The following is a 10,244-nucleotide window of genomic DNA, read 5'->3' on the forward strand; positions in this document are numbered from 1 at the left end:
AGTAGCCTACACAGTACATTTTATGACCATTATCCTACAGAGTAGCCTACACAGTACATTTTATGACCATTCGGCATTATCCTACAGAGTAGCCTACACAGTACATTTTATGACCATTCGGCATTATCCTACAGAGTAGCCTACACAGTACATTTTATGACCATTCGGCATTCTCCTACAGAGTAGCCTCACAGTACATTTTATGACCCTTCGGCATTATCCTACAGAGTAGCCTACACAGTACATTTTATGACCATTCGGCATTATCCTACAGAGTAGCCTACACAGTACATTTTATGACCATTCGGCATTATCCTACAGAGTAGCCTCACAGTACATTTTATGACCATTCGGCATTATCTTACAGAGTAGCCTACACAATACATTTTATGACCATTCGGCATTATCCTACAGAGTAGCCTACACAGTACATTTTATGACCATTCGGCATTATCCTACAGAGTAGCCTACACAATACATTTTATGCAATTATTATTATTTAGCAAACGTTGGAGGTTATACACACTGTTATACACACTGTTCAATGCAGTGACTGCCTAATAATATGAGACATTGCAATGAAATAAACTTATACAAAGTTACTGCAGTAAAAAATGAATTTTACTGCAATATAGTACATTTTACATAATCTCTTGTTTTCTGCGGATTACAGTATGTACTGAAAAAAATCGAGCACACATTTAAAATGATTCTATTTGTTGAACTGCACATGAAAAATGGAATGAATACACCCATAGTTACTTAATTTACAAAAGGTTATACAGTACAGATACAATTTAATGTAATAGTAGGCCTAATAATAAATTATTGTTTTATCATGAATGTAGGCCTATAATTTAATACCAACTCGAATATATTATTGATTTCATTTCATCCTTCTGAGGTATTGAATCTGTTTTTCTCTCACTTGTAACTTTTACATAATTTGCACAATCATTTTTTGAAAATAAATATATTATTATTGCACGTACAACACATATTTGTTACGGTATGTTTATGATGTAGCAATAACCACCGTACATATTATTGCTACGAGTCGGATAACTCCATGAAATAATACCTATTGTGTTTCCACAGTCAGGATGACTTTGTGTCATAGGATAAATAACCTCTCCGCTCTTGATCCATCCTGCACGGCACAAACTGTACCCTAACGTATTTGCGAACTCTACCTGTGCCTTTGTGGCCAATACACCACCATGTCCAATACATCTCGCCTTGGCTTCTTGATACGTAAGGCTATATGGTTCGATTCCTTGCACATGTATGACTTCGTGATCAGGAAATGGATTCGGGAAGGTGAGATTCTCATCCGGGAAAGGAATATAACACATGGCAAAGAATTCTTTCATTGGGTAGTCAAACAGAATCCATCCAGGAAAGATCCAAGTATTCAACTGACCACCGTAACATGCATTGCCTGCTAATCCGTGCGACAGCCACGCTGTTACGCAAAGACCAACATGCGTTGCGCTCACCTTGAACACTTCGAAAGGAGTAGCGAGTCTGCCACCAAAGATTTTACAACAAACATCAGATGCATTAGCGTTTAACTTCTTCGCGTTGTTGCCCGTAAGTCGAATGATTTGTTGACTTTCTGAAATGTGCTGTCGAACTTGACTATAGTTTGCGTAACAATAATAGCCACTATAATATGTCTTAGGCCTACAGGGAAACAGGTTACTTCGTTTATTTGGTTTCTTTAACACACATTTGTCCGTTGCCGTTTCTTCCGTGAAGGCGATCTCACCGCTGATAAGCCACCCTTCAATACAATTGTCCATTCGCGGTCCAAACGCATGATAAATATTCTCATACGTTGCCAGAGAACCCAAGTGGTCCTTACAGATACGTTGAGCCTCGTCGTAAGTAACATTGGTAGAAGCAACATGTACACCATCTGAAACAAGATTGGAGGTTGATCTTGTGCAAAATAGATATATTTTAGTATAAATTAGTGTCGACATAGTACAAACCACCTGAAAACATATTTGTCATATAGACAAGCATACTTCAATTCATCATTATTTTTCCGATTTTGAAGATTTATTAAAAAGAATAACCTTATATTTTGTTTGTATCATGAATCATACGTGTGTGGCTGCCACGCGGCAGAAGTATCGACTAAAAAAGAGGCATACAGGCGATCGCGAACCGTATTTATTTCAAATACAGCACCGCTGTCTAAATTGGCATGCATTTTTTGGGCAACTATATAAAGTTAAAATTGAGAGTGTTTGTACTTACATGTCTCGTACGCATTTAGTATCTAAACAAAGAAGACAACAGAATATAAGAAGCTAATTATAATCGCCTTGTATAAATAATGTTATGCTCAATCCTAATTTTAAAACTGATACTTTTCCCACATGACCAATCATAATTGTTGGTGTCTCAATATTGATTAAAGCTCTGTCTACATTCAAACTAGTGTAATGTGCACAGATATGGTAGTGATATGCCCAATGGACATCATCATGTCCATATAAAGGCACATCACGTTTTATTGTCACATTAAATTTGATAGTGTAGACAAAGCTTTAAAAAGACCTTCAATACAAACTCGTAAAAGAACAAGTAGATAATTATATTCTGTTAAAAAATCGATATCAATGTACTCATTACACATTGTGAATATACTCATCAAATGATTCCAAATTAAAAGGTTCATTCTTTAACAATATTGAGATGCAAATTAAACATATTTTGAACATTGATGAATATATCATTATCGGTGAGTTATGAAATTGTATTCAAGATAAATTACTTTATCAAAAAACTAGCATAAGAGGCAAGCCATGATTCAACGTTTCGATCTTTTTGAGCTTGCCGCTCATTATTTGGGGTCAGTTTTATACTATGTTATTAAAACTGATAAATCTGTATTAAAACATCTTAAAACAGTGAAACTAGTAGATAGTTGGAGATTTCTTAACAAAGTAAAATCGGCCAACCTTTTTTAAGCGTCTACATCACTGGTTTGTATCAAAAAGTTTGCATGATACAGGAAACATTGTCTCATGCGATATTAGACCATCTATTTCTAATGATCACCAAGGAGATTCCATTAAAATAAATATATTTAAAGATTCTCGTGGTTCAGGATTATGGAAATTAAATTCTAATTAGGCCTGCTTAAAAGACAGTTCTCAACAAATTTAATCAGATAATAGATGGTTGTTACACAGACTTTCTCTTTCCTTAAACCATATATACATTTGGGAAATAATCAAAGAATTTTTTAATAACTTGGGCAAACTAAAATTAAAAAAAATCTTAATTTTAAACCTGCTTAGGAGGTAACTTTTAATGAATTGAATTTTTATGAAATAGACAGGATGATAATCAGGTGCCAGATGTTTAGAAATTATGCATGTTAAGTCTCAAGCGAAAATTCTAGCTTCTTGTCAATTTGGAAAAATTGCCTAATAATATCTTTTAAATTTTAAATGCAAAATTTAACAGAGCTGTTTGGCGGATCCAGGATAGTGAAATTGGGGTTGGGATTGGGTGTTTAGATATTAGGCAATCTAACAACATGGCGCTAAGATCGCCCTGCCAAGATAGGAACTTGTAACTTGTTGGATATAGTATGAACTCCCTCACGTTAAGCAGCGCATATGTGATTTAGAAATTTAGAAAATGACACTTGGAAAAGAGAAAACAGCACCCGATTTCTAAATACAGTGATTTGAACATTACTTTGGTAACTATAAAATGCGTTATAAAAAGTGTGTTTTTAGCCTATATTTTGTTATAATAGTTTGCCAGGTTATGAACGCAAATGTTTACATTATTCTCACCTTTTCGTAGTATTCAAAGTTAGTGTCTTCTTTGAAAGATTCAATCTTGTCTCGTCGTCGTCGATTGCTCAACTGACATACTTTACTCTGTTTATTATAGTTGACAGATAAACACAAGATTTTCCTAGAACATGCCAACAAACATTGAAGACGGTTGATGGTTGTCAGTTCATAACTCCAGCCTTGAAGAGCACGTTGCGACACAACATTATACTGATGCACAAACGTCGCTGATAGTGAATTGCTACAAAATACGACTACAACTGCGAGGAGGATGCTTGTATACATTATGACTTACTCTTCTGCGCGTTGAATGGGGATCTGAGCTAACTATTCTGCGCGCTCTGACAAAACTAACAACGATATTCAAATAAAGTTAAATAAAAATTAATTATCGATTAATAAATTAAGATTAGAAACGCTCACCTGCGGCGTATAGGCCTACATTGAATGTTTGAAACTAACTGCGCGCTCTGACAAAAATAATAACGATATTAAAATAAAGTTAAATAAAAATTAATTATCGATTAATAAAGTAAGATCAGAAACGCTCACCTGCGGCGTATACATTAAATGTTTGAAACTAACTGCGCGCTCTGACAAAAATAACAACGATATTAAAATAAAGTTAAATAAAAATTAATTATCGATTAATAAAGTAAGATCAGAAACGCTCACCTGCGGCGTATACATTAAATGTTTGAAACTAACTGCGCGCTCTGACAAAAATAACAACGATATTCAAATAAAAATTCAATAAACATTAAATATCGATTAATAAAGTAAGATCAGAAACCTCTTCGGCGTACAGTAATTACATTTTTGCAACATTAATGAAGATTTTCAAATAATAATTCAATAAAAATAAAATATCGATTAATAAAGTTATATCAGAAAAGTACAATACGTCCATAAATTCGATTAATTTTTTTGTTATGCAAAGATTTACCGCGGTTTACTGAATTCCAAATGATGTGATTTATAAGCAATGTTAACTGTATTGATTTCCATATGTTTTCAAAATTGACATCAATCAATAAAATAATAAGAAAAACGAACATACATCATTTTTGCTTGTTAAAAGCATTGAGTACTTGACAATAATAGTACCATCTTGATTCAATTCAATAACAACTATGATAATGTCATGGTCTGAAATCGTGTCAACAATCAGGATTCATTATAAACAATGTAGAATTTGTTCCTATTCATGCGTTTCTATATTTATATATAAATTGTTTATATCTCATACCAAGCTACCTTCTTTGTTTCTGCTCTTATTCAGACTCCACCCTGCCTCCTTTTGTTGTATTTCTTTTATTCCTGTCCACCCAGGCAGCACTTGCCAGCTCTTATATTATGACGTTATCCAAATTCCTTCACTTGCACTGATGAAGGGCTAGTGTTGCCCGAAAGCTCTGCTAACTTTTCTGGTTGTTTTACTTTATCGTTTTGATATAGCTTTTCGCATTTTTTGTATCTCCATTGAGATCCAGCCACTGATACCCACAGCATTGTCATTTTTTCAGTAATTTGTCTTTGGATTTATATATATATATTAATTAGGACATCTGCATATCAAGCAGGCGGTCCGAGTTCGAGTCTCGGTTGGGGCGACTTTTTCTCATTCTCACAGATTTCCTCATCTTTATCGTTTCAAATTAATTAATTAAATTTCAGTATATCACCGGGCGGTTTAGAATTAATGTTCTTTGCCTGATTTGTTTATATATATATAATTATATATATTCAGGTTGAAATTATATATATATATATATGTCTATTGTATTCTAGTGCAACTGTTAATCAATATTGTTGATTTTATATTTATTTTGCATTTTGCATCAACTTTTTAAGAGCGATTTATTTATTTCTGTTTCGCAAGAATTGTTTACACAGATAAACATTTCTTTTTTTTTTCATTTTAATTATTGATATTTCTGCGTATTAAGTTTAATTTAAGTTTAAAACATTTTAATTATCAAAGTTATTTACAACAGTATGCCTGCGTGCGTGATAATCTCATTTATGGGATATATCAATAATCTTCTAATGTAAAAGATTAAGAAAATCAAAATAGTATGGCGTGTTGAACGCGAATGATTAACAATAACGTCTTCCCCACTACACCTGTATAAACTCATTTGCATAACAACGCACGGCATTCCAAACTATATGAGATATAAATTTTCTTCAAGCACGTACCGAAAAGAATTATTTAAATTCCTTGTTTCTGATAAAAATTGAGGGCGCTAAACATAAAAGTTACGACATCAAAAATACAGTTGGTGAAAGCCACATAAAAACCAAAGATGTTAAATGTGCTTTCCTTGCCACAGCCTTTTGGGGTCATTTCCAGTACATCACAAGATGCATCGATGTTGTCGCCTCATGATGTGTGGTGGAAAGGGGGACGTATAATTATGTGAACCCCAAACATAGTAGCTCGAATAGCTTTAACTCTATTCCACCGACCAGCGTGGAAATCGAACCCACGACATTCGTGTATTAATACGACGCTCAGTCACCTGAGCTAACCGGTCATCTTGCTTTGAACAAGGTTAATATGTATATTTAAGACGTAATGATGAATTACGTAATACACGTATAAATAGACTATCAGTAGTTCTGTCATGTATTTTGTGGCGTAACGGTTAACGCTCAGGTTTGTGTGCTCTTACCTATAGAGTGGGTTCGAACTTCTACGGATATTTTGTTTTTAAATGGAAAATTAATATTGATTGATTGATTGATTGATTGATTTTGCAAACTAAAAGTGGGAAGCTGCTAGGTTTCCGTCCGGAAAATTGTTTCTATACAATTCTAATAAAGATTAAAAACATAACAATTTAACAGTGTGGCGTGTTGTTCGCGAATGACTAACAATATCATCTTCACTACACCTGCACAAACTAATTTGCATAACAACGCATGGAACACCAAACTGTTTAAAATATAGAGCTGTAAGGAAATGACACCTATATTTTGAAACAAAATATATGACCGAGAATGACTAACAATAACATCTTCCCCACTACACATGTAAAAACTCATTTGCATAACAACGCACGGCATACCTAACAATATGAGATATACATTCTCTTTAAACAAACTAAATGTATTATTATTATTATTATTATTATTGCACGAACAGCACATATATTTTACGGTATGTTTGAGACGTAGCAATAACCACCGTACTTCGTGCTACGGCTACGATAGCCCCAAGAATTAACGCCAATGTTTCCACAAACAGCAACATTTCTTGTCATAGGAACAATAACTTCTCCGCTCTTGATCCATCCTGCATGGCACAAACCGTACCCTAAACTATTCGCGAACTCTACCTGTGCCCTGGTGGCCAATACACCACCATGTCCAATGCATCTCGCCTTGGCTTCTTGATACGTAAGGCTATACCTTGCGATTCCTTGCACATGTATGACTTTGTGATTAGGAAATGGATTCGGGGAAGTGAGATTCTCATCCGGGAAAGGAATATAACACATGGCAAAGAATTTTTTCATTGGGTAATTAAAAAAAATACTTGGTGGAAAAACCCAAGAATTCAACTGACCACCTTGACATGCATTGCCTGCTAATCCGTGCGACAGCCACGCTGTTACGCAAAGACCAACGTGCGTTGCGTTTACGTACGTGAACACTTCGAAAGGAGTAGCGAGTCTGCCACCAAAAATTTTACAACAAACATCAGACGCATTACCATTTAACTTCTCCGCATTTTTGCCCGTAAGTCGAATTATTTGTTGACTTTCTGAAATGTACTGCTGTCGATTTACAACTTGACTATAGTTTGCGTAGCAATAATACCCACTATAATATGTCTTACAGGGAAACACGTTACTTCGTTCATTTGGTTTCTTCAACACACATTTGTCCGATACCTTTTTTTCAGTGAAGGCGATCTCACCGCTGATAAGCCACCCTTTAGTACAATTGTCCATTCGCGGTCCAAACGCATAATAAATATTCTCATACGTTGCCAGAGAACCTAAGTGGTCTTTACAGATACTTTGAGCCTCGTCGTAAGTAACATCGGTAGAAGCAACATGTACACCATCTAAAACAAGATTAAAGGTTGATATATGCTCGTTCATAACAGCAGCAAAACTATCTTTGACAGTAGAGGGTGTTTGAGGGGTAACATGTTAATCCTATTATAGCAAACAAAAAGGTTAAAGAGCATGAAAGAACAATATTACAAGAGCATTTGAAATTTTAAATTGTGAATCTAACCGGTTTATTGCAAATAGATTAACGGTGAACCCTAAAAAAATAAACGAATTAGGCTTATATCATATTTACTAGTAGAAATGTGAAAATGTATACGCCAAATTTAAATATTACTTTAATACTGATGTCACAATAGAACAAGTAAATCAAACAAAGTTTCTTGGTGTACATCTAATGATAACTTATCGTTTGCATATCTTGTAAATTCAATAAGAATGGCAATAAAATGAAACACCTACTCACATACGAAATCCTATTGAACATGAAACAATGGGTATAGGTAGGCCTATTGTATTTTTAATCGGAAATGTAGGCAAAGAGGTGTGTCGGTATTGTAAATGAGATTTGAAACAGTGTGTAAAACAATTGGAAAGGTATTTTTAATCGGAAATGGAAACTAAAAGGTGATTAATAACATTATTCGAAGTCACCTTTAATATAATTCTTTTTTTTTTATGTTCACCGTTAATCTATTTGCAATAAACCGGTTAGAAAGACTACCATTTCACAATTTAAAATTTCGAATGCTATTGTAATATCATTGTTCTTTCATGCTCTTGCTCTATTTTGTTTAATATAATAGGATTGTATCTTTATTTAAATACATATTGAATGTATGATTAACAAATATAACCATAAGACAGATACTATATATGTATTATTCACTTAGGCCATGGAGGTATACAATATTTATACCTCCATGCTTCCAGGCCTATTTCTTATTTAATCAATTCAATCAAAACTAATATGTTATGGTGGGCTAGACCTGCACGCCTTCTACTCACTCAAAATACAGCACCATCGCGGTACCATCTCTAGATTAGCTGTACTTAAAAATATTTAAAGTTAAAATCGAGATGAAAATGTTTGTACTTACGTGTTTCGTACGAATTCAGTACCTAAACAAAAAAGACAATAGAACATAAGTTAATTATAATCACCTTGTATAAATATGCTCATTTAAACCTGCTTCTGAGCACATAAAGATTGAGGTATACTTCTCATGAGTTGAGGTACTTCTCAGGAAATATATATGTCCATGTGCCTGATGTTTAGAGATTATGAGTTTAGCTCCCATCCATGGAAAAATTCTAGCTGGCAATTTGGCCAGAGGGAAATTAATTGTTTTGGATTGCATCAATAATGTTGTTGGTAGGATACTGTTTCCCAAATCCGAATTGTTTATTATAAAGAATATTGCGTCCAAATAATTAATGGAAGATGGTATATGAAATTGTATGGCGCAAAATGACATTTGGAAAAAAGAAAACCTCACCCGATTTTAAATACAGAAATATGAAAATTTTACTAGGTCAATCCGACATAAATTGGGTTGGCCTATAGCAAAAGTGTTCTATTTGCGCAAACTTTTATCAGTTTTTTTTAAATGACTATATGCCTAAAATGCGTTATAAAAAGTGCGTTTCATACTTTGTTGTAATAGTTTGCCATTATTATGAACGCAAATGCAAAGCAAAATCTCACCTTTTCGTAGTATTCAAAGTTAGTGTCTTCTTTAAAAGATTCAATCACAAACATGTCTTGCCGTCGTCGATTGTTCAACTGACATACTTTACTCTGTTTATTATAGTTGACAGATAAACAGAAGATTTTCCTAGAACATGCCAACAAACACTGAAGACGGTTGATGTTTGTCAGTTCATAACTCCAGCCTTGAAGAGCACGTTGCGAAACAACATTATACTGATGCACAAACGTCGCTGATAGTGAATTGCTACAAAATACGACTACAACTGCGAGGAGGATGCTTGTATACATTATGACTTACTCGTCTGCGTATTGAATACAGTGATCTGAGCTTTGCACGTCGAGCACGTTAACTTTAACGCATACCAAACATGTAACGCGCAGTCTCTGCCCACTTTGTAAATAAATCGATCTGCGCGAAACATGGAAGAATTATAAAATTTCTGGTAGAACATATTGATAAATTTAAAGTTATATTTTTAATTAAGCCCCACAAAATATGAAGCTTTTCCGCACTTAACTGCAACTAACTGCCACTCTGACAAAAAAGAACGATATTAAAAAATCAATTAATAAAGTTAGATTAGAAATTAAAAAACTATAATACGTCCATAAATTACCAAAACTATCCTTACTAATATAATTCCATGTTATCATTCTAATTATCTTGTTTTCAAA

The 10,244-nt window shown here is 34.0% G+C and overlaps 1 protein-coding gene across 1 annotated transcript; it reads right to left on the bottom strand.

The window, feature by feature from the left end:
• Positions 1-621: 621 nt before the first annotated feature.
• On the bottom strand, positions 622-4,112 carry LOC140061327 (uncharacterized). The gene is made up of 3 exons (XM_072107836.1): positions 3,825-4,112; positions 2,269-2,290; positions 622-1,921 (listed from the first exon to the last, which is right to left on the bottom strand). Exons 1-3 carry the CDS (start codon positions 4,110-4,112, stop codon positions 1,005-1,007), a joined length of 1,227 nt encoding a protein of 408 aa, XP_071963937.1. The 3' UTR covers positions 622-1,004.
• Between the last annotated feature and the right edge of the window lie 6,132 nt (positions 4,113-10,244).

The sequence above is a fragment of the Antedon mediterranea genome, chromosome 10 (genome assembly GCF_964355755.1).
Source record: "Antedon mediterranea chromosome 10, ecAntMedi1.1, whole genome shotgun sequence".
NCBI classification, from domain to species: Eukaryota; Metazoa; Echinodermata; class Crinoidea; order Comatulida; family Antedonidae; genus Antedon; species Antedon mediterranea.

Coding starts and splice junctions, on each gene's coding strand:
- LOC140061327 (XM_072107836.1), bottom strand. CDS start 4,112: ATGTATACAAGCATCCTCCTCGCAGTTGTAGTCGTATTTTGTAGCAAT. Junction 2,291..3,824: donor ACTTTGAATACTACGAAAAG/GTGAGAATAATG, acceptor TTCTTTGTTTAG/ATACTAAATGCGTACGAGAC. Junction 1,922..2,268: donor ACTAAATGCGTACGAGACAT/GTAAGTACAAAC, acceptor ATCTTGTTTCAG/ATGGTGTACATGTTGCTTCT.